The sequence below is a fragment of the Thamnophis sirtalis genome, unplaced genomic scaffold (assembly GCF_051295495.1).
Source record: "Thamnophis sirtalis isolate CommonGarterSnake01/CBP01778 unplaced genomic scaffold, rThaSir2_p1.2 scaffold_5, whole genome shotgun sequence".
NCBI classification, from domain to species: Eukaryota; Metazoa; Chordata; class Lepidosauria; order Squamata; family Natricidae; genus Thamnophis; species Thamnophis sirtalis.
The window spans coordinates 71355728-71381173 of record NW_028261385.1 but is presented as its reverse complement, the minus strand read 5'-3'; the positions used below and the strand labels follow the sequence as shown (position 1 = coordinate 71381173).

At 39.0% G+C, this 25446-nt stretch overlaps 1 protein-coding gene across 6 annotated transcripts in view; it reads left to right on the top strand.

Moving 5' to 3' along the window:
- Positions 1 to 24822, top strand: part of PIP5K1B (phosphatidylinositol-4-phosphate 5-kinase type 1 beta) — an 82379-nt gene extending 57557 nt beyond the window's left edge. For 4 of the 6 annotated variants that reach the window (XM_014052346.2, XM_014052354.2, XM_014052336.2 and 1 more), the window contains exons 12-15: positions 615 to 770; positions 1472 to 1613; positions 19825 to 19942; positions 24124 to 24822. In XM_014052346.2, coding sequence (XP_013907821.1) covers positions 615 to 770; positions 1472 to 1613; positions 19825 to 19942; positions 24124 to 24126 — 419 coding nt within the window. In that variant the 3' untranslated portion in view covers positions 24127 to 24822. The remainder of the gene's footprint in view (positions 1 to 614; positions 771 to 1471; positions 1614 to 19824; positions 19943 to 24123) is intronic. The other 2 variants (XM_087716009.1, XM_087716008.1) reach the window with 2 other exon arrangements.
- Positions 24823 to 25446: the final 624 nt, after the last annotated feature.

Sequence of the window (25446 nt, the reverse complement as noted above, 5' to 3'; positions counted from 1 at the left end):
CCAGAGAAGCAGCACCTTTTCAACTAGTATAGAACTTTAGATACAGATAACATTTCCTATTTACACAGGAACAGATCAATCTTTGAATCTTATTATAAAAATGAATATTACAGCTCATCACATTAAATTACACAATGCAGTTCTTAAATCATTTTGGCTATCCAGAAAAGTGAACTAAGATTGAATTTTACTTTGGATTACACTTTGAATCTCTTTTTCCCCTTTACATTATATGCAAGATATTTTTTTTGTCTATACTGCCATAAAGTTGTTTCTCTTGTCCCAGATACAAAAATTGAACAAATGCTATTCATTGTTATAACCTATACTTAGCCTCTTAGGAACGCCTTGCCATATAAAAGTTGAGTTCAAGTTTTATTAACCTATAACTAAAATCAGCTATTTGTCACATTTATACTGGCACATACTATGGATTTTTTCTGAAGACAAATGATTGTGTCATATTTATGATAATGGCAGTTATTTGAGTAAAATCTGTTCAAGTCTCTTTTGGGACATCCAGTGAAAGGAAGTGTTTGTATAATAATGGAAAGTTGGCTATAAAAATAATCTATATTTACATTACTTTCATTATCTCCCTTTTAAAACCCCAGTTCTGAAGTCATCTCCTTCCAAGAAACGATGCAATTCTATTGCTGCTCTAAAAGCTACATCACAAGAATATGTGTCAGTAGTTAGCCAAGACTGGACAGATGAAAAGCATGATTTACTCACAGAAGGACAAAGTTACTGTAGCCTTGATGAAGAAGGTAATTTTCAGTAGAATAAGATGCTCTAGATTCCAAAACTAGCATTCTTTGCCAAAAGGAAGAAGTGATAGTTTTAGAATAGAGGTGCACATTCTGGTATTCCAGAAGAATAGTAAATAATGAAACGCCCTAATTCCCTACATAAGAATCTCCAGACTCCTTTCAAAAGCCGTCAAATTGATTTTAAGTCTTCTGAAAAGTAATATTAATTATATTTGCATTTAATCAAATCACATTAAATCCAGCTTTTATGCTAGACTATTTCTCTCAAACGAGCCCCCTGCTATATCAACCAAAACTCAAATGCAATCCTTCACTTGAAATAATTGTACACCTCTTGTGTAAAATGGAAAAAAAAGTTTTAAGCTTTTCTGAAGATAATAGATAATAATAGCAGATTACCTAAAACAAACCCCAACTTAATATGCATTAAGATTGAACGTTATCTTAACACACTGTATATCAAGATCTTTGGTTCAAAGGCAGAATGCAATAATTTAAAAGGATTTAAAAGGAGGAAGGCACACCCAGCCACATTATTCATATAACTTTATAAACCCCTATTTAATAAAGCTGTGGATGATCACACAAACAGCATTTTTATATCTAATGTATGTGTTTTCACAGAAAGTAAGCCCTTAATTTTTTATATACACTAATTTATCTGCAGGAGTGACTTTTTTCCCTTTTTTCCTATACAGTATTAGCCTCCCGACATCCAGATTTAGTGCCAAGCACAGCATCTCTGTTTGAAGCCGCTTCTTTAGCAACCACAATTTCTTCCTCTTCTCTCTACGTAGATGACCCTTATCAACATGATGGAACTAGGTTTTATTCAAACAGGTAATCTGAATATTCACTTTTTACTGTACTATGGAAGGATGGATTACCTTGCCAGGATCCCAATCAAATTACAGGTAGTCCTTTGCTTAGCAAAGTTATAACAACACTGAAAAAAGTGACTTACGAGTCTTTTTCACATTTATGACCATTGCAGCATCCCATGATTATGTGACACCAAAATTTGCCTGCTTGGCAACTGGCACAAATTTATGATGGTCATTTGATAGCAAAAGCACTTAAGACTTATATACCGCTTCACAGTGCTTTAACAGCACTTTCTGTATTCACCTTTGTGATCACTTTTTGCGACCTTCTGAACAGCAAACTCAATAGGGAGGCCAAATTCACTTAACAACCATGTTACTATTATAACAACTGCAGTGATGCACTTAACAACTATGGCAAGAAAGGTTGTGAAATGCGGCAAAACTCACTTAGCAATTCTGTTCAGTTGTGTTTGTCAACTCAAGGACTACCTGTAGTTGTCATACTAGTCTCCTAGCAATGGAAACAGTTAATCCAAAGTCTCTCAGAATCTGATTCATAGTGTTTATGAAAGGTCTAAGGCAGTGATGGCTAACCTTTTACCCATTGCATGCCAGAAGCGGAAGGAGCGCAGGGAGATCGTGCATGGGTATGCCCAGCTCCCCCGGACATGTGCGCACAACCCCCACCCTCCCCTCGCTTTTGGCGCACATTTTGGCCAAAAAACAACCCAACGCGCAAGCCAGAATTTGGGAATGGATTTCTGAGTTGCCTGTAAAGCCATTTTTTGCGCTCCGGAGGGATAAAAACAGCCCAATGCACAAACCGGAAGTCCGTTCCCGAATTTCTGGTTTGCACGTAGTTTTTTTTTTCTTCACCCTCTGGAGGCTTCAGGAAAGCCTTTGGAGGTCGAAAAATGGCTGAAAATGAAGGGCGAAGTTAGTTGGGCAGCGTGCACATGCGCGCTGAAGCTGACATGGCAACACCTCGCGTGCCTTAACAAATGGCTCCGTGTGTCACCTGTGGCACACATGCCATATGTTCGCCATCATGGGTCTAAGGTTACAACTCAAATGTTCCAGTGAGCACTATACTTTGAGGATGACAAACTTTTAAGCAGTCTTGCTGCAAAACTGATTTGGTTTTTTTGTGCATTCTAGGTGCAAATGAGATAAGGCTTGTCTATTTTGAGAAGGTGGTAGAATATCTGCTAATAGTTTTGGTAATAGCTGCCAAATCTCTCATTCCCACACCAGATTTTTAAACTCTGTAGCACCTCAATCAGTGCAAACGTTGGTCCTCTCTGGGCTCTTTGGAACCTTATTTAAACTAAGTTCAAAGTATTTTTGTGTGAATAAGTGTGAATAACATTGCAGGCTATGTTTTATTTTGCACCCTGTATTGGTTAGTATCAAGTTCCCATTTTTTTCTCCCCCATTTAACTATTGGGCAAAATGCTTCAGAAATCCCCTAAACTACAACTTAAATTAGCTGTTATTTTCAGAATAGAAAATATTTTTTTTAAAAAAAGAATTGTTTGTTTATGTAAATTCTGTTTGGGAATTAGGAATTAAGATATAATTAAGATATACTTAATGTATAATTAAGAATATTATACTCCATACCTCATTGACTGGAAACCTTTTAAGGTGCTGTGTATCCCTATTGGGAGATGAGCTAACTTCAGTGACAGCTTTAGCTGCTTACATTTAAACTTGTTCTTCTAAATGCTGCAAGAATTTCTGGAAAGCTGCCTTTGAAAAGAAACAGCAGTGTTAGTTTTGGATAAGGGAAAATCGTCCAAATAAATGTTATATATTAAAACCATATTGTTGACTTTAAAGTGAAACTCTCTTCTACTACATAACATATTACCAACATAAAATAAACTATATATAAAGGTGAAACTCGAAAAATTAGAATATCGTGCAAAAGTTCATTTATTTCAGTAAATGCAACTTAAAAGGTGAAACTAATATGTGAGATAGACTCATTACATGCAAAGCAAGCAGTGATGTGTCATAATTGTGATTATTTTGGCATTCAGCTCATGAAAACCCCAAATCTACAATCTCAGAAAATTACAATATTACATGCAATCAATAAAACAAGGATTGTACATAGAACAATATCGGACCCCTGAAAAGTATAAGCATGCATATGTACTCAGTACTTGGTTCGGGCCCCTTTTGCAGCAATTACTGCCTCAATGCAGCATGGCATGGAAGCTATCAGTCTGTGGCTGCTGAGTTGTTATGGAAGACCAGGATGCTTCAATAGGGGCCTTCAGCTCTTCTGCATGGTTCGGACTCATGTCTCTCATCTTTCTCTTGGCAATGCCCCATTGCCAACCCCAGATTCTCTATAGGGTTCAGGTCAGGCGAGTTTTGCTGGCCAATCAAGCACAGTAATCCCACAGTCATTGAACCAGGTTTTGGTGCTTTTGGCAGTGTGGGCAGGTGCCAAGTCCTGCTGGAAAATGAAATCAGCATCCCCATAAAGCTCGTCTGCAGAAGGAAGCATGAAGTGCTCCAAAATCTCCTGGTAGACGACTGCGTTGACCCTGGACTTAATGAAGCACAGTGGGCCAACACCAGCAGATGACATGGCTCCCCAAATCAATACAGACTGTGGAAACTTCACACTGGACTTCAAGCATCTTGCAGTATGTGCCTCCATTCTTCCTCCATACTCTGGGTCCTTGGTTTCCAAATGAGATGCAAAAGTTGCTTTCATCAGAAAAGAGGACTTTGGACCACTGAGCAACAGACCAGGTCTGTTTTTCTTTAGTCTAGGTAAGACACGTCTGACGTCGTTGTTCAGGAGCAGCTTGACAAGAGGAATACGACATTTGAAGCCCATGTCCAGGATCCGTCAGTGTGTGGTGGCTCTTGATGCACTGACTCCAGCCTCAGTCCACTCCTTGTGAAAGTCCCCAACACTTTTGAATGACCTTTTCCTGACAATCCTCTCCAGGCTGTGGTCATCCCTGCTGCTTGTGCACCTTTTTCTTCCACACCTTTCCCTTCCACATAACTTTCTATTAATGTGCTTTGATACAGCACTTTGGGAACATCCAACTTCTTTTGCAATTACCTTTTGAGACTTTCCCTCCTTATGGAGGGTGTCAATGATGGTTTTCTGCACAACTGTCAGGTCAGCAGTCTTTCCCATGATTGCGATTCCTACTGATCCAGACAGAGAGACCATTTAAAGGCTCAGGAACCCTTTGCAGGTGTTATGGCTTAATTAGCCATAAACAGTCTGCGTGTGAGATGTATGTGTGCATCTACAGTGTCATGTACATAAATCCTCTTCAAATTCTCCCAACATCTTGCAGCAGAATTTTCTCCACGAATATGAACTAATAGTTGGTCATTCAGTGTTAGACCAATAATACACAATGCCCGTTAGTTGCTTTGCTGAAAATCTGCTATCTTCTTGGCATCATCATCATTATCTGGATTCTAAGCAGTTACATCCGGTGGATTCTGTACAGCATCCCATAAACCTTCCCTACGCAGGAGTAGACTGCATTTCATAGACCAGGAAACATAGTTTGCTCCATCCAACCGGGTTATCATTGATAGGCTTGTTGATGGGTCGCACGCCATCTTATCCAGGATAGTGCAATCACTAAAATAAACAGCTGTCTGTATGCGGTATTGCGTATCAACACCAACTGTCCTTTAGCTACGTCTGGTACACTCTGGGCCCATAACCAGTGTTTGGTAAGCTCCCCGTTGGGACAGCGAGTACGTTCAGGGAAGTGTGAGAGTTGTGTTGGAGAACACACAAACCAGCATACAGAGACACTGCAGTTTAAATAGGCTTTTACTTTCGTAGAAATAGAGGTATCAGAGTCCTTCAAACAGTCCAAGTCATACACGGATAAGACAGTCAGTCATCAATGTCTTTCAGTTAAGGGATAATCCAAATAACATAGTCCAGTATCATATAATCAGTTCAGTACTCAAAGTTTGCTAGCAGTTGCAAAACTTACAATAGCTCACGGCACTTTCTAACAGCCAGCATCTAAAACACTCAGATCAGATCAGCCCAGCATCTAATGAAACAGAGAGCTAACAGTCATTCTGGCTCCCTCTTATAGCCGATTGAGGAAAACAGCAACCAATCACATTTTACAGTATAATTTAAAGAAACAGGTACAACATTGCTATATGATTTATATATTGCCAACTCAACCGTTAGATTATATTCCTAACAAACATGTTATTTTAGGAATCTACCTGCCTCACAATTCTGCTTTTGGTGGGTGCATTACTCAGAACGCTGACATCTTCATTTTATATCTCCATGGCTATTCGGACTATAAAAACTAGAAAGTACATTCATTAGTAGAAGGCAGGAAATCCTGGTTTGGAATTATTACTGTGCTTGTTGTAGCGTGAACAGGTTGAGACAGAGTCCTTGTAACAGTTACCGTGTGGGATTTCAATGCTGACAACAGGTTGAGATGACAACCAAGTGAAGTGCCCAGAAAAGATATTGACACATTTGGGCATGGTGGCTGGATGCTACATTTCACCTTTAAGTGGGGCCTTCCTTCAATATCACAGTAGGTGACAGAACAAAGGAAGCTGATTGAATCTGGAACAAATGAAATAATTGGCCTTGTTTATAATTGAAATAGGAAGCCCATAGGCTATTCCCAGTCTGCAGACTACATTGGGAAATAAAAACAGTATTTCCATGTTATTGCCAAGATCACAACTTCTGTACGTCTGTGTAATCACAAGAATAATTATTTTACATTCCAGAAAGTGAAAAGTTCTAACCAAATACCAGTTGAGCTTATTTCTAAGCTTGTTGCACTGGAATCTTGCTATTTTGTGGGTTTTTATAGAAATGCCTGCCTAGAAAAGGAATAAATGAATAAGTGATAATGCTACTTCAGCACTCTGTTGCCAAGCTTAAAGATTTGTAAAGTATTTTTTATTACAAAAGAACAAAAGTTGGTGTTAGATTTTAATTACCTTCTCTAGGAATTATGTAAGATTTTTATATTAGTTTAGTTCTATATTACACTTAGTATAAAATCCCGCGTATGTATTTTCTGTGGAATTACTGAAGCAAATCTTCTTAACATTTCTCTTAACCCTATGTATCACATTAGGAATTATTTAATACAATTCTAACTTGCCAGGTGCAAACATTCCATTTTAATATCCAAAACCTGCACAGTTATGAATGTGCATCTGATCTGAACAAAATCCAAATATAAAACCAGACATAATTGGATCTTGAAAAAGCAAAGGAAAAGAGCAGTTTCTAAAATTTCAAATCCATATCAATGATTGCTACCATCTGGAAAGAATCTGCATCCTGAAAATTCAGGATTTCCTTGTGCCTCTCAAAGGCAAATAGCTTTGGTGATATTTTTTGGAGGAAGAAGTGTCCCTCACCCTACATTTCTAAAGACTCAAATTTATTTTCCAGTTTTTATGGCTAACCTGTGCAGTCCTGTGCATACTACCATCAGTTGTCACATAGACATTCATGAAGATTCAGAAAGTAGACAAAGCAAAGCTGTGTCTTGGCTCCAAAATCAAACAAGCTCAAACTTGTACAGTTCTATCTATCCAAAGTGTGTCTTTCTAGCCAAAATGGGGATGCAAAAATATTTTCCTCTCCCCCATCTATACACTCTTAAGGGGATTATAAAGTCAAATAATATGATTAGTATTTTATCTACGGAAATATTTTGTAATGACGGTGGTTTCTTTCACTAAAGAAATTAATTAAATTGAGATATATGCTGGTGCGTTTATTTTTCTATGGCTTCACATTGACTTTCATGGGGGAGGGGGGGAATTCTGCAGTATTCTTAGTGCTTAAAAAGGTTTGATACCACTATTAACTGATAAATAATAGGAATTCTTGCAACTAAATAAATGTTTTATCATTTTCAATTAAAACCATATTTTTTTAAATAGAAAAGTTTAGAAATGTTAAAAATATGTATAGTACAATGATCAGATACTTCAAATAAAAGGATAATTACTGCAATCAGTTGCTCATTCTAGATAGTTTTATATAGATTCCCAAATAAACAGGGCATCAAGAGAATGCTTATGCTAACTTTTCTGAATCAGGTCTTGATATGAGGAATGCCAAAATGGCAATGTGGAATATGGTTCAAAGTATTATGAGCAATATAGAACATGGGAAGTATTCCATCTCTGGAATTCCTGTGCATTAATTTCCGAACCATTGTAATTACCGGTAAATATATTCATTAATATATTCATTAATCAAAATAGCTGGTAGGAGCTAAAAGCAGGTACTTAATGTAAGCAACAACAACTATATCAAGGCTCTTGCAAAGTATTTTTTCAAATACTTTTGGAAAGTTTTTAAGTGAGTTTAGTTATGACACAGATCAAATAACTTGAAATTACTGCAGTTGCACAATTCCTGTGGACCAGAAAGCAACCCTTTGGACACATTCTGTGAGGATTATTTAACATGTTTCTGTCCCATTGCAATTAAACCGATTCTTGATGGTTTCTATGGAATGTAAATAGAAAAAAAAACAAATACATCCAGGGTTGCTACACTTAATATCCATGGAATGTAATTAATGACATCAGCAAAGGCATGGTCAAAAATAACAAAAATAAAAGTAAAAGATGACATCATGCATAAGCTCAGGAGAAAGTTCTCTAAAACAATTCAGATTACAACCATTTTGGAAAATCAGGGTATAGTTTGATATCTACTGGGAGGCTGATTCACAATGTTTACGCTGCTGCAAAAAAGCACTACTTCTTCCGGTCAGCATCCCAAACCACCTTCTTGAAAATATGAGATGCAGTAGTCTTACCTTTGTAGCTTAGGCTAATGTTGCTTGGAGTAGGTAGTATCCACTGTCCCCAATAAAATATCAGTAATGCAGATATGCTTCTGCTCTAACATAGATTTGGTAACACAAAAGAACCTCTAATTGCAATCCATTTTGTTCCAATGTAGAGAAGAATACATTGAAGTATCAATTCCATTCATTGCTTTTGGTAAAAACAGGGGTGGTATTCAGCAGGTTCTGACTAGTTCTGGAGAACCGGCAGTGAAAATTTTGAGTAGTTTGGAGAATCAATAAATACCACCTCTGACTGCCCATGCCCCCATCTATTCTCTGCCTCCCGAGTCCTAGCTGATCGGGAGGAAATGGGGATTTTGCAGTAAACTTCTGGAGTGGAGAGGGAATGGAAATTTTACAGTGTCCTTCCCCTGCCATGCCCACCAAACTACGCCCACAGAACCGGTAGTAAAAAAAAATTGATTCCCCCCATTGAAATTGTAGTGTTCTGCAGAAGAATAATTGTAACAAATTTAGATTCAGAGCTATAGGCTGTTCCAATGACATAAGTAACCTTGTTATTATATGTTTGTATGTAGAACTTTCCTTATGATTTTACAATGCAGGATTCTGGTTTACATTGAAGCATTTGCTTCTATATAAATATTCCTTCTGCAGACAGTATTTGTATGAGTAACCCACCTTTTTATTGATGTTACAGTGCAATTTTACTTAGGACAGCAACTTCTCAATATTCCTTTCTTGCTGAAATCTATATATATAAATAACTTACTAGGACTTTTGTGTGGCTTTTTTGTAGTTGACAATATATCATGCTAACATAGGGAGGGTTTTATTCAGTAAAGATTCAATATTCTTGTGTTGAGACATCAATTGTTACCGATTGGGTATTAAAGACTCAGTGTTAGCAACAGTTAATCTTCCACCAGGTTATTTACATCATATTAGACTAAAATCACTGAAAGATTGTTTTTTGTTTTTATCTTTATTAGGTATTAATTTAAGGGGAAAAATAGTATGTTGTATTTTCCATGTGCAATATGCAACTGTGTGTTTGAAATGTTTCTAAAAGTCCATAATTGCAACAATTTTTTCATGATTTCTAAATACAATTGTGGCTATAGATTGTACCTGAATGTAGGTAACTTTTGCAGAAGAGTCATGGTGGGTGCACAAGAAATTACTCTAATGCAGGTTTGTCAAACTCGATTTCATTAAGGGCCACATCAGGGTTCTCTTTGACCTTGGGGGCGGGGCAGGGGGGGCATGGCCAGCTCAGTGTCACTCGTGTTGAGGGCACCTGTGTGGCCTGAGCCAGGGAAAACAGAGATTGAGAGGGCCATGCCCGTTCCATTTTTGCTGGCAAAGGGTTGCAGGAGGCAGTTGCAGCTGAAAACGGAGCTCTGGAGGGCCATGCACCATGGGTCGGTCCTTCACTGTTTCCAAGGCAGCCCTGTGGGCCAGATCTAAGCACCTTGTGAGCCGGATCTGGCTTGTGGGCCTTGAGTTTGACCCTCCTGGTCTAAGGGGAATAGATAGATTTTACCAACTATACAACCTAAAATAGCTTTGCCTGAAGAGCACCACCTATACCACAAAACGGTGTTAAGTTTATTGGAAAACAAGTAGTTATTTTCTGCAAGGAAGCATAGAGTTATTTTCAGGGCAGTGTTCTTCATCTTTCTACTCTTTTATGGCTTATTGTTCTTTGCTCCTTCACTGTTATAGCATCTGGTTTCTTTGTGGAGTACACATGGGGATGATCAAAGCCACGTGAGGCAAGAAAGTTAACGCTAATTTGAAGCTAGGTGCCAGTATGATGGTGCCCTTGGGAGCAAGTAAGATCAAGATAGATGGATGGTTTTAAAAGGAATGCCAAAATGTCATTTGAAAAGTGAGGTATTTTCAGTATTGTGAAAAATATTTCCCCAAACCCTCTGAGTTTATCTTCCTTCATTTCAGCAGAACATCAATTTTCAAAGTTTTCTGGGAAAAGCAATTGTTAGCAAGCTATTGCCAGGAAGAAGAGTTAATATTTCTCTGAAATAAAAATAATAATCTTGGAAGAGCCAGTTGATATTAGTGTAGAGTTAGTATCTTGTCTCACCCATGTCCTGGAAATATAAATGGGTATTTTGTTAGTTAAACTGAACTGAATTGGATGGATTTAATAATATTAAATGTTGTAAGAAATATCAGTAATTTATGTTTTGCCATGATGTGCAAGATTTATTGCACGATGTGATGGAATTTACACCAATTTACCATGCAGATTTAAATTCTGAAATTTCTGCATGTCTGCTATATAGGTAGATAATGAAGCCTAGATATTATCAATTGGTTTTTTTATCTAATTTGGCACTTCTTATAAAACCATTCATCTATTTTGATCTCACATATTCTTAAAAGAAACATCATACTGGCTCCTAAGTTCAAATTAGTGTTACTTTCTCGCCTCATATGGTTTTCATCATAATCCTCCTACAAAGGTTTTTTTAAAAAGTAAAGGAGTCACTGCAGATTTTACTCTGCTAGGTGTTGCTGTCTATAGGGGACAGTAGGGGGCAGTAGTCATCTCCATTTCAAGGTCATTGAGCCAGCGCTGTGTGAAGATATTTCTGTGGCCATGTGGCCAGCATGACATCACTGAGCGCTATTACCTTTCCACCAAAGTGGTGCCTACCTATTCATCTACTCACATTTGTATGCTTTTGAACTGCTAGGTTGGCAGAGATTGGAGCAAGTAACGCAAGCTCACCCCATTACGTGGTGCTCAGTCTCAAGTCTGGGGTGCAGGCTTTCCAGCCAACAAGCCCGGCATTTTAACTATTGAGCCACTGCGCTTCCATCTTCCTACAAAGTAGTATAACCAATTTCCCTTGGAGGTGTATTTCAAAACTTACTAAGCATTCTGTTTAAAATAAGAATCCAATAATAATTGAAATTCAAATTAAGAATATCTATCTGTCATTTATGGTATATCTTTTTTTTTTCCTTGTGATTTATTTATTTTTTTTAGTTTTAAAACTGTTTTATTTCATTTTCATTTCATTTTATACAATCACTTATATACTGTGCATAATAAAAAAAAATCAATAAATCTTCCACCATGAAAAACCAACATAACACTTCGATCCCCCATACACCCTTTCTTCTCCCCCTCCAACTTTCATTTCTCCCCTCCAACATTCCCCTCTTCTACTTCCCTTCCCCCTCAGACATCTCCCCTTCCCTCCATCTCACCCTCCTTACATTCCCCTCTCACTCCCTCTTTACTTCTCCCTCTTCTTTCCCTCTACTCCTCACTTTGGTGTATCTCTACAATTCATTAATCTATTCAGTTTATATTTTGCACTAAAATTAAGAAAAATAAAAAAAAGAGAAAATAAAAGAGAAAAAGAAAAAAAAAGAAAAGAGAGCAACAGTATACAAGTGCATTCTTATTGTTCTGAAAATTGAAACTGTATTTCCACCCTCCACCCTCCCCCCGGTAGACCCCCCTCCCTAACCCCCTTACGACTTCCCAGGTCCCATACCCGGCATAATACTTTATGAAGCACTGGAGTATATTAAAACCAACTAACTTTAAAGTTAAAAGATGAAAGATAAAGGAAAAACAAAAAAAGAGAAATAGTAAAAAAAATAAAAAATAAAAAACCCAAGACACACACACAAAAAAGGAAAAACAGGAAAAATCAACAAACCCACTACATTAACTCAGCTTCCCATCATCTTTAAATCTTAAACAATGTACCTCATTCCTAATTTCAGTTATTTTATTACTTGCAGGATTTCAAACTATATTGGAACCAAGTAAGTTAATCAAATGGAATTCTCCAACTAAGGGCCTTATCACTTTATCTATATATCCAAACCTTTAATTTATCTCTTTTTTATCCAAATATCCAAACCTTTCTGTAAAGCCATTTAAAGACTCAAGTGCCTCTTTCATTTTTCATTTCCAACACCTCCCATCCTGCCCTTACCCACATCCACATATAAATTTTATACCTTCCATCCTGCCTTTACCCGTGTCCACATATATATTTTATCCTCATCCATTACTCCTCTCATATTTACTCCACCTTCCTGGAGACTCTCCAACTAATCTTTCTTAACCTTATATTCAAATAGCAATTCATACAAAAATCAGCTTACATTTTGACTCAAAGTAATCTAATTGAACTTTCACTACCCTTCCATCTACCCCGCACCTCTCAACTCCGTTCATCCCAAACCACAATTCAAGAAAATCACGATCTCCGCTCTCCTCGCCCGGAAAAATAATTCATGCGCAATTTAAATTAGAGTTCAAACGAGTCTTATATAGGTCCCATACAATATATGTCCAAAATCAGCACCGCTTCTTTCAGTCTCAATATCTCATCATCGATATACAGCTTTGCCATTTTATACCAGACAGGAATCATGAAATTTTATTCAAACTAAAAATTTAAAAAGTATTTTAAAGGCATCGCTGGATCTTTATTCTTTACTCTTCTGCCCTTCCGGAAGAGGAAAGCAACGCCCTCCGCCTTGTAGCCACGTGTCCCGCTGCTTGTCTTCTCCTTCTCCTTGTCTTTCTCCAAGTCCGGATGATTCAGGAAGTCCCGCCTTCAGGATCTTGTAATAAAAATCTCGGGCTTCACAAACAGAATTAAGACGATGTTTTTGATTCTCAAATGTGACTGTAATGCCAGATGGTACTTCTCATTTATACTGTATCTGAGAATTTCTGAGTTCTTCAGTTAAGAAAGTGTAGTCTCTCCTTGCTCTTAATATTTGAGATGGTATTTCTTTAAAAACAATCAAGTCCTGTCCATCAATTCTCAGCCTCTTATTGTAGAGCTTCTGTATTATCGCATTTCTGGATTCCCTTGTGGTGAAATATATAATTATGTCCCTCGGAAGCTGTCGCTGTTTTGCTACACACGAGTTCTGGCGGTAAATTTTTTGAATCTGCCAATCAAAGTTAAGTCCCGGACTTCCCACCGAACGGCTAAGAGCCTCAAAAAAGGTCTGTTTCAAATTCTCCTGTTCCTTTTCACGCAATCCTCTAACTCTTATTGCAAATGCAGTCTTATTATAATTTATCATGACAAGTTGTTTTTGAGCATTTTCAATTTCCTGTTGTAACGTTTGAATTTTAGATGTCAAATTAGAGTTAGTTTCTTCCAAAAGTTCCAATTTATCCTCCATTCCAGCAATATAGTCTGTCATAACTGTCATAATTCCGATCATATCCTCCTTTGTTTGAGCAATTTTGGCATCAAATTTATCATATAAGTCCGATATAAGTTGATTGATTTCCTGTCTGAAATTTTTAAGGGTTTCAAAAAGAAATTCTTGCGTTAACAAGTCTCCAGTAGAGGGCGTAGGAGGCAAGGGCAGCGACTTTATAGCAATTTCTTGAGATGTGTTATTAAGGAAGCGCTTGGACTGCTTCGATTTGGGAGCCATTATAAAAAAAAACGAGCAAACAAACAAGCCAACAAACAAAGTCTCTGCTCCCCTCAGTTTTAGATGGGATACTATTTGTAATCTTTTAACAGTTAATAAGGAGAAGTCTTCAGGAGAGTAGAGCTGATTGAGTACGTCACATATCAAATGCAGAAGCTATAAAATCGCCATCTTGTAACGCAGCTAGACAAAGAAACCTTTTACAAAATTGAAGCTGGTATTTTGAATAGTAATAAAAAAGATTTCTCAGGAATGGTCCCCGCTCGAATTGATTTTAAATAGCTTAGCTTTGTCCTGAGGGGGGGGGGGGCAACCTGCCTAGGGCTGCAAAAAAAAAGCAGCTGAGAAGAACTGGCTGGAGTAAAAGCTCAGCTATTGTTGAACCTCTTCTCCGTTCACAGCGGGGGGAAAAAAGCTGTGAATTACAAAGAGATCCTAACGACTGAACTTCTCCCTGCCCCTTTCTGCCAGAAAGGGGAGATATCTATAGATCTTATAAGATATACAGACCAGAACTCTGAGGGGAGCTCCGTTGAGCTCCCGACGGCGACAGCTCCTCCCCCGGAAGCCCTTTATGGTATATCTTTGACTAGGTATGCGTGATGAACTAAATACACCTAACTGTAAGAATTAATTTTGATCAATCCATCCTTGTAATAGACAGAAGATCATGGAGAATAGCAGTACTAATATCCTAGGGGTCTTTCAAATCCAGATAGACAGGCAGGTACTGGCAACTCAAGAGTACATTGTGGTACTAGGTAAGGACTAAAAGACAGCGATGGTGATAGATGTAACAGTGCGAAATGACAGCAACATCAGAAAGAACCAGTATGAGAAATTGGAGAAATACCAGGGTCTGAAGGACAAACTAGAGGAGATGTGGAAAGTAAAGCCCAGTGGTTGTAGGGCTGTGACTCCTAAGCTGCGAGAATGGCTTCAACAGATCCCAAGGAGAACATCAGAGCTCTTTGTCCAGAAGAGGGAAGTGCTAGGAACAGCTAAGATGTTGAACCCTCAAACTCCCAAGCCTATGATAGAGCACCCGAGATTGAGAAAGATACATACAATCCATAGGGCAATTTTAAAAATAGTTTCACATCTCCCTTAACTGTCAGATGGCTATTTAATTTATTCATAACATATTGAGCTTCTTAATGGAGCTTTTTAGGAGGAAATTTACAAATGACTTTAGGATTCTTGAAATAGAAATTCCTATTTAGATTGATCATTGCCTTTTAAGCTACGCATAGCAGAATATGGGATATAATCTGCATTAAATCTGGCCATCCAATTTAATCATTTAGAGAATGTCTATTGAGAGTTCCTTCCCCCCTTCTGATAAGGGAATGTAGATAAGAAATACGTGCAGCCCCCATTGGGGATTTACTTCGGTGGATTTTGACTACGCGCCTCTTTTGATTGAGGGTATCTGTCTTAAGCTTTGGTTTGGGTTTTATTGCCAAGATTATTTTTTTCTTTTTTTGCTTGTTTTAGTATTCATTCATAGCCTTTGGGGATTGGGGAAAATTATAATAATTCTTAAAATTTTAAAAAGAAGGTCTGGCACTATATATTTTTAAAGAATGAATTAGAACTGTGAATGCCCAGGTTGAGGTTTTTATTGAGTGATCCTAAGTAACTTTGGATGAGTCTCTAGCTCTTAGGCTAACCTATTTCAAACAATTGTGTGGGGAAAAATGTGGAGAAAAGAGAGCTGTGGCTTCTTTTGGGAAAAAGTGGGATTAAAAAAAAAGAATATAACTGCTTACGATAGTGCCATAACTAATGTGGGTCTGATTAAATTCTCCCAACTCTTTTAAAGATATGAGGGTATTAGGAAGCTAATGGGTAAATAATCTGAAATACCTAAAACCAGTAATTCACAATAAATTTAACAGTGAGGCCAACATTTATAAAGATATCCAGCAGAGAGCAGCTGAAGAAGCCAAAGCTTCATCAAACAAGGGCAAATCAGAAACATGGGTGGGTAGAAGCAAAGCAATGTTTCTGGCAAAGCCTGTGTGGAAATAATGGTATCTAAAGCCCACCTGTGCCACGATTGTTTGCTTTTAGCCCTGGGAAAACTTTAGGCGTGCCCTGGATCATTGGACTTGAGCCTATGAACCCTAGCTTTCTTAAGGCACGATAAAGCTTTGGCCTGCTCTAGTGATGTGTATATGAATAACAATCTTGCTCAAGCCACAATAATTTATCTGTGAAGCCAAACTAGTCTTGTGGCTATAGAACTGGACCTTGGTGGTCAAGTGGGTCTGTTGCTAACGTACCTACCTCCCAACAGCGTTGCAACAGCCCTCCCCTCGCTCCTCGAGTCAGTAGCCGAGTTGGCGGTGGAGTTCCCCAGGCTTATGGTTCTGGGGGATTTCAATTTGCCTACACTTGGTGAATGCTCTGATGGGGCGCAGGAGTTCATGGCTTCCATGACAGCCATGGACTTGACCCAAGTAATTCGAGGTTCGACTCATTCAGCGGGTCACACACTTGACCTTGTATTTCTGTCGGAGCAGTGGAGATGTGATCTAGAGTTGAAGGGCATTAAAACCTTGCCCTTGTCATGGTCTGATCACTTCCTGCTGAGGCTTGACTTTCGGAGGCCAATCCCCCACTGTAGGGAGGAGGAACCGATTAGGTGGTTCCGCCCCAGGCGCCTGATGGACCCAATGGGGTTTCAGACGGCGCTTGGAGAAATACCTGACACTATCGTCCACAATCCGGTGGAGTCCTTAGTCGCTTCTTGGAATACAGCGGCGGCGGGGGCTCTAAACCGGATTGCGCCTTTGCGACCTCTCCGAGGCAGCGGATCCAGGAGGGCTCCTTGGTTCACCGAGGAACTCCGGGAGATGAAACGCCAAAAGAGACGCCTAGAGCGCCGCTGGAGGGCCAGTAAATCTGAATCAGACCGAGCACTGATGAGAGCCTTTATTAGAGCCTATCTCGTGGCAATACGGGCAGCGAAATGTTCGCATTTTGCCGCCCTTATTGCATCCGCCGAATCGCACCCAACAGCCTTGTTTAGAATAACCCTCTCCCTCCTGAAAGGGAGGGATGCAGGTGACCCTCTACAGGGTAGAGCTGAGGAATTTGTTCAGTATTTGACGGATAAAGTCGCTCGGATTCGGACAGAGCTGGACTCCAATTGCACGATACCAGCCGAGGTACCGGGGGAGGGTCTTGAGCATGCTTTATGGATTGAGTTTCAACGGGCTTCTCCTGATGAAGTGGACAAGGCCATGGGAGCGGTGAGTGCCTCCACTTGTATACTGGACCCATGTCCCTCCTGGCTGGTCTCGACCAGCAGGGAGGTGACACGCGGCTAGATCCAGACGATTGTGAACACCTCTCTCCAGGAGGGGATCTTCCCACCCCTCCTAAAGGATGCGGTGGTGAGACCCCTCCTGAAGAAATCGTCTTTGGACCCAGCCATTTTGAGCAACTATCGTCCAGTCTCCAACCTTCCCTTTGTAGGGAAGGTTGTTGAGAAAGTGGTGGCCTCGCAACTCCGACGGTCCTTGGATGAAGCCGATTATCTAGACTCTTTTCAGTCGGGTTTCAGGCCTGGTTACAGCACGGAAACTGCTTTGGTCGTGCTGATCGATGATCTCTGGCGGGCCAGGGATAGGGGTTACCCCTCTATCCTTGTGCTTCTTGACCTCTCAGCGGCCTTCGATACCATCGACCATGGTATCCTTCTGCGACGGTTACGAGAGGTGGGGGTGAGAGGCACCGTTTTGCGGTGGTTCTCCTCCTACCTTTCGGACAGGTCGCAGTCGGTGTTGGTCGGAGGGCAGAGATCGACCCCAAGGCCCCTCAAGTATGGGGTGCCGCAGGGTTCGGTCCTGTCCCCCCTCCTATTTAACATCTACATGAAGCCGCTGGGTGAGATCATACGCCGGCACGGGATTAAGTATCACCAATATGCAGACGATACGCAGCTGTATCTGTCTGCCCCGTGCCAACTCAGCGAAGCAGTAGAAGTGATGTGCCAGTGCCTGGAGGCTGTTAGAGTCTGGATGGGAGCAAACAAGTTGGCACTCAATCCAGACAAGACCGAGTGGCTTCTGATGTTCCCTCCCAAAGATTGTCCAACTGTTCCATCTCTCAGGCTGGGGGGCGAAATTATACGCCCCTCAGAGAGGGTTCGCAATTTGGGAGTCCTCCTGGACCCACAGCTGACTCTAGAACACCATCTGTCGGCTGTGACCAGGGGGACCTTTGCCCAGGTTCGCCTGGTGCACCAATTGCGACCCTACCTGGATCAGGAGGCCCTTCAGACAGTCACTCACGCCCTTGTGACCTCAAGACTGGATTATTGTAATGCGCTCTACATGGGGCTGCCCTTGAAGAGTGTTCGAAGACTCCAATTAGTCCAGAATGCAGCCGCGCGAACGATTGTGGGTGCACCAAGGTACACCCACGTTACACCTATCCTCCGCGAGCTGCACTGGCTACCTATCAGTCTCCGAATCTGCTTCAAGGTGCTGGTCGCTACCTATAAAGCCCTACATGGCATCGGACCTGGGTACCTGAGAGACCGCCTCCTGCCGATTACCTCTCTCAGACCAATTAGATCACACAGGTTGGGTCTCCTCCGGATTCCATCTGCCAGCCAATGTCAGCTGGCGACTCCCCGGGGGAGGGCCTTCTCTGTTGCAGCTCCGGCCCTCTGGAACGAGCTCCCTGTTGAGATCCGGATCCTTACTACCCTCCCGGCCTTCCGCAAAGCCACCAAGTCCTGGCTGTTCCAGCAGGCTGGGGGGAGCTGAGAAGCATCTACCTCCACAGAAATTGTGAATGTTGGTTTTGTTTTTAATATGTTGTCTTTGTCTCATTCCCCCCTTTCCCTTGTCTTTTGTGAGCCGCCCGGAGTCCTCCGGGAGTGGACGGCATACAAGACAAATAATAAATAAATAAATAAATAAATAAATAAATAAATAAATAAATAATAAATAAATATAAATAAATAATAAATAAATAAATAAATAAATAAATAATAAACAAACAAACAAACAAACAAACTGCCTTCGTGCTCATTCATAAATGTGTATATATTATGTTACGGAAGTACTTCCCTTCCTATTTTGATAGAAAGGTAACTACTATACAGGTTTTTATGGAAATGTTACTGTTCTTTGAATTACGAATCGTTCTAAAATCTGTGCAAAAACACATGAATAAACTCTTTAATGTGACAGATTATTTAGTCACAGCTGTAATAATATATTTATAGCATGAGATGAATAAAACAGGAAAAGCCACAACATATCACTCACTCTGGAGCCTGTCTCATTCTATGGGTGTATCAGGTTTTGCTTTTCCTGTTTCTAAATAACCATAATAAATTAACAGCTCTTAGGTTGTGTGTGGATGTTGTTTGTATAAACAGACAAAGAATGCAGAAGTGCCTTTAGGCTGCTGACTTCTGGAAATCATAGTGTATATAAATACATTAAGTTTATTTATGACACTGTCAACAACAATTTATACATGACCGGTTTTTCCCTAGTGTAAAGTTGGGAAGTTGTTTTTGTAGCATTGGAATATAATGAGGATATATAATTAAGTGGAGATTTTTTTTAGTATCCAAAGGAGTATTTCTATTGTTCCTGATAAGTATTTTAATATAATGCATACTAGGTATATATAGTAAAATCACAATTCAGGAGATTGTGTTTCTAGACAAAATGCTTGAGAACAGCTAAGTGTATTGTAGCATCGAGGCCTGGCAAGTTTCTGGATGCCAAAGGGCTTGGTCTTTGATTAAGTAATATTTTGGTAGAGTTGCATGGCAACCCAGCATTAACCAGACCTTGACAAATGTGGAAAAAAAGCTCTTTAATAGGCCAGGAATGGCCAAAATAGTTCTTCATTTTATGAATGCTTATTGTATATTCTTTTCCCATTCAGTAAAGGGTTGCCTTCAAGTTCAACATTCACTTTAGAAGACAGTGCCATCTGCTTGACTTCAGAACAGAGCACGGTGGAAACTGAGACTGATAATGCTTCTGTCCTGGATGTATATTTAGTAAGTGGTCCAATCATGTTACTAGTGTTTTAATTACATTTTTAAAGCATTTATCTTTTAACTTGCCTTTGAATCATTGCATGTTGTAATCTGCTCACGGTATAGTGTAAATATTTCATTCCTAAGTATGCCTTTCCATAAACTAGAAAATGTAAAGTATTTCCAAGCTATCTCTTCGCATTTTTACAACATTGATAATGCAGGATGCTCAAATTTTGAGGACCTCCATACATGATGATTACACCTTTGTTTGATAATAGGTTTATTTTTAGTTTAGGAAATGGTTTTCAAGTAAAGCATTAGAGTTTTGCAGATCCATGAGTGAATCAATTTCCCACAAGTGGGAACTCTCAGTTTATCCTACCACTCAATTCTTGTCTCCTAAGCCTCCTTTGATTCCCTGCACAGTCTTTGTATTTCAAGGATCTCAGTAATGAAAGTGACCCTGGGCCACCTGGGAAGTGTCTCTGACGTTTTCTCTTCATCTCCTTTGTGGCTGTGATGGAACTAGCAGATTGGTTATTATTACATTATAATTATTATTATAATTTGGTTAGCGTTCCACCGCTCAGGCTGGGGGCCAAATTTTACACCCCTCAGACAGGGTTCGCAACTTGGGAGTCCTCCTGGACCCACAGCTGACCTTTGATTACCACCTGTCGGCTGTGACCAGGGGGGCATTTGCCCAGGTTCGCCTGGTGCGCCAGTTGCGACCCTACCTAAATCGGGAGGCCCTCACAACAGTCACTCACACCCTCGTGACCTCTAGGCTGGAATACTGCAACGTGCTCTACATGGGGCTGCCCTTGAAGAGCATCCGGCGACTTCAGCTAGTCCAAAACGCGGCCGCGCGAGTGATTGTGGGTGCACCTCGGTTCACCCACATAACACCTATCCTCCGCGAGCTGCGCTGGCTACCTGTTGATCTCCGTGTGCGCTTCAAGGTGCTTCTTACCACCTATAAAGCCCTTCATGGTAGTGGATCTGGGTACTTGAGAGACCGCCTCCTGCCAATTACCTCCTCGAGACCGATTAGATCTCATAGATTAGGCCTCCTCCGAGTGCCATCTGCCAGCCAGTGCCGGCTGGCCACTATGCGGAGGAGAGCCTTTTCAGTAGCAGCTCCGACCCTCTGGAATGATCTCCCCGTGGAGATTCGTACCCTCACCACCCTTCAGACCTTCCGCGCAGCCCTCAAGAGCTGGCTATCCCGCCAGGCCTGGGGGTAAAGATTTGATTCGCCCCCACCCGAATGCTGAATGAATGTTGTTTATTTTTTAATTATGTGTTATGTTATATGTTACTGTTTGTATCCCCTCCCTATAAGTTGTTAGTCGCCCTGAGTCCCCTCAGGGAAAAGGGCGGCCTATAAATAAACTTATTCCTATTCCTATTCCTACAGATTATTCTGTTAATTTCCCATAGTGTTTCCATTTGCATATTCATTAAAATAGACCATGTTTGGGAGTACTACTATAAATAATCCTGTTTTAGGATTGTATTCAAGAATAAGTGTTTCTTGACCCTAATGATTATATTTTAAGAAATAAAATATACCTTTTTGGGAAAAAATACAGATTCTAGGGAAAAGGAAACTGTTAGGAATACTGTAATGTCAGAGTACTTTCCGGCAACTGCCTGTGTCAGCACTGCCTCTATATTCAACATGGCAGATGTCAGAATATTTGCATCCATTTTTTTAATTTTTATTAACCATAACAGCTTTCTGCAGGGGAACTGTAAAAAGATAGCACAATGCAGCCCTCGGCTCAGAAAGTTTTCTTTAATGTTCTAGTTTTGGCTGATTGTAACAACCATACTCAGAATAAATAGTTTGTTACTTAGCTGCAAAACCATTCTATCAGCTGCTGAAATTCTGGGCCTCTCTTACTTTATGTGTGTGAATAAATGTGTCTGTGTGTGAATAAATAAGCACATCTTTTTGTTGTATGTATGTATAGAGGGAGGGAGGGAGGAGAGAGAGAGAGAGAGAGAGAGAGAGAGAGAGAGAGAGAGAGAGAGAGAATGAGAATATTTGTATGTCTATATGCACTGAAAGACCTATGTTTATACCTCATTATTTCATCTTGAGAAGCAAACTCTGTGTGAGTCTCTTACTTTTGAAACCAAACACAGCAGCCTCTTCTTGAGTCAAAGTTTGTCTGTAGCAAAGCAACAAAAAGTGGAAATCACCAATAAGCAGTCTTTGTTTTTGCTCTTTTGTCCAAGTGTTAGCATTCATATACACAGGCACCCTAGTTACTCTGAGTGAAAAGCTTGATCCGAGCAGCCAAGATTCTATTAGAAATCCCTGCTTTCATTTTAAAGTAAAACATTATCCTAAGATGATTTTTATCTTTTTATTTTGACTAGCGTTGTGCATGAATACAAAATAACTCACAATAAATTCAAGGCATACAGGAAGGGAGAAAGAACATTGAGTAAAAAAGCTGAACTAAACAAGTCAAAGATTCAATGCCATTAGATATGTATGGCCAAACATAATCTCAGGGCCTTTTTATCAAGTTCTGTTGTCATTGGATGTAATATGCGTCACTACTGGAGGTATTAAGTAAGAATGAGCAACTTTTGAACACAGCTTATTCCTAGTGATTACTGGCTCTGAACAGTTTTTCAAGCTTGTTCTTTGTGGGATAAAGTCAAATCATGCATGCATTTAATAATTTCATGCAGAGTATACAATAATTCAATTATAATGTTAGCAACAATCTCTTTATCAATTATTTCTCAAGATTAAAATCAGCATTGCAACTATTTTGTTAAATGAATTAATGCTATTGCCAAAACTAGAACCTTCTAAGTCTTCAAAGAAACAGTAAACAAGTTTCAATGTTGTCTTTCAAAACACAATGCTGCCACCTATTGCTGATAAAATAGCATAGGCATCTTTTATTTGACTTGACATGTCATTTGTATACAGGTTTGTATAAAACTCACTATTTGCCAGGAGAGTTCAAAACAAATCAATAATGTACTGCTACTTATCCCAATTATCAGTTTCATAAGTTCAGGTTTTTAAAAAAAAATAGATTGTAAATGTAACTGCATTACAGTATTTAACAGAATGATTGTTCTCCATAAAGCTTTTTAAACCTTTTAAAAATAAAACAGTTGCCTGTTTTAAATTTTAATGGGGAAAATATAGGTCATCAATATAACTCCCAGTTTTAAGTATTAATTACCAACATGATCTACTAGTTTATAACCTACTAAAGGAGTGTCAAACTCGAGGGGGGGCATAACTAGCTCGATGTCACTTGTATCGGGGGCACCTATGGTGGTACGGGCGGGGCTGGGGGTATCCATTGTCTCCAGTGGAGGAAGGCGAGACCAAGGAATGCGCCAAATTCTTGTCTAAGCAGTAAACAAACATTGGTATTGTTAAAAATAGATGGAGAAGAACTACCTTTGAAGCCAGACTTTCTAGCAGTTTTAATTCTGACTGCACAGGCGATATTATATTGTGGTCTCACAATCAGTCCTCCTATGAAATTCTCAAGAATAGGGCAGTACTGTCCTTCAGCTCAAAGATACTACCTTTCTGAAATACACAAACATGTTTTTCTAATAAAGTATATCACGTGAAGAAAAGTGATATGTTATCAGTTTGATATTGAGTGACTTTTGTTTTCTACCAAAATATTTAGCAGGCACATAGGCAGCATGTTTTTATTGTATTATTAGCATATATTTTTGTTTCTAAAAACAAACTTATTAACTTGAAATTGCTGCAGATTTGGTCACATGTAATAGAATTGGAACACCCACTGAAAAAGAGTGAACAATAAGGAGAGAAAAGAAAGGCAAATATATGTATAATTGGGAGCAGACCATAAAAACGTCCCAAATATTATTATTCTACCACTGGAGATTCGATTTTAACTGCTAAAGTATTACTCAAAAAACAGTTTCTAATGGGTACCATTTTGTGTTTTTAGAAGAAGAAAAATAGATCATTGCAGCATGTGGCTGTCATTATTGTACAATAAACATGCAGTATTAAAATATGGTGTGGTTACTATAGAAAAGCTGATCTATATCTATCTTAGGACAAAAAGCAGTACATAAAGGCAGCAATATATTTTCCAGTTTTACACGTGTAAGCAAATAAGACTCCTGAATTTTATTCTTTTGTAAAATGTTTTTTTTTCTTTTTACAGTAACAGAAGATGAAAGAAAATGAGCATATTTTAACAAATGCACTTTCTGCACTTCAGATTTATGAGGAAAATTTTTGTTAAGCCTGGTAAACAAAGTCTTAATCATCAGAGCTCTACAGAAATCATCAAACCGTTCTTGAACTATAGACATCCCACCCTAGACTCAGCAGATGAGATGGGAAACATTCCACAATTAATCATGGCCTGCTGTTGCCTGCTCAACTGTGAAGCCTTGCCTCTTCCATCTTTTTAGCTGCTACTTCTACTTTCCTATTGTCTTTTCAGGACTTGAAGGTGGTATTTTCATTTGCATGTATTCAGTGATCATGGACAAAAATATCTAATCCACCTTTCCTATTTAAAGAGCCATCTTCATAGTGGTGACTATTCTATAAACCAATTCTGCTTTTCTCCCTTCCCTCCAGAATTATGATTGCTCATCTGTTAATTTCATACAAGAGGTAGTATGTCTGCACATAACTTTATGGAAACTATCTTCTATAAAGAAATTTTCACTGTTTATTAGTGAAATAAAGAAGCTATTTATAACAAAGCCTTATGTTGTGTACATATATTGTCTTTGAAATATTTGTGATTAGATATATTGCTTGTAAAGGATAAATTACATAATTTATTTAGTATATTCTACTGTAAACTATAGTTTTATTGACAAATAAAGTATTTTGTTCTCAAAATAAATATTGCTGAGAATCTTTAAACTTAATGGATGCCTTATTTGTATCAAATTCCATTTTTTAGACTGATATGGTACATTACACAAGATGAAAAGGGGGAATTTCTATAAACTGCTTTTTACACAGAACATGATTGCAAAGCAAAATCCTAAACCAAAATAAATAAGATTTCACGTTTTATTTTTCATGGTGAAGTATGTAATTGACATTCCATTTGAGGAAATAATAGAACTTTTGATTAATCTTAAATAAAAACTAGCACAAGCTTCAGATATCTGAAAATACTTAAGAATCTGGATGTTGAAATGTAGCATTTTGAGAAATTTTAAAATATCTATTTTAAAATGTATGGAAACACATAGGATTGCTGTGTTTACAATGTGTGTTCCAGAAATAGGAACATTTTATATAGCACGTAAACATGACCTAGACAGGTTTTTCCTCCTAGTTACAATACCTTAAAAACAATATTTTTGGAAGACCACTGGGAAATATAAAACATGAATCAGTAGAACAGATTGTGTGTAACCTTTTCTCCATGGCACTTTGATCTATAGTTTTATGGCTTAGAAAATATTCTTTCATGTAAGTGGACGAATTTCTGGTTTTGCTAACTGAAAACTTGTCT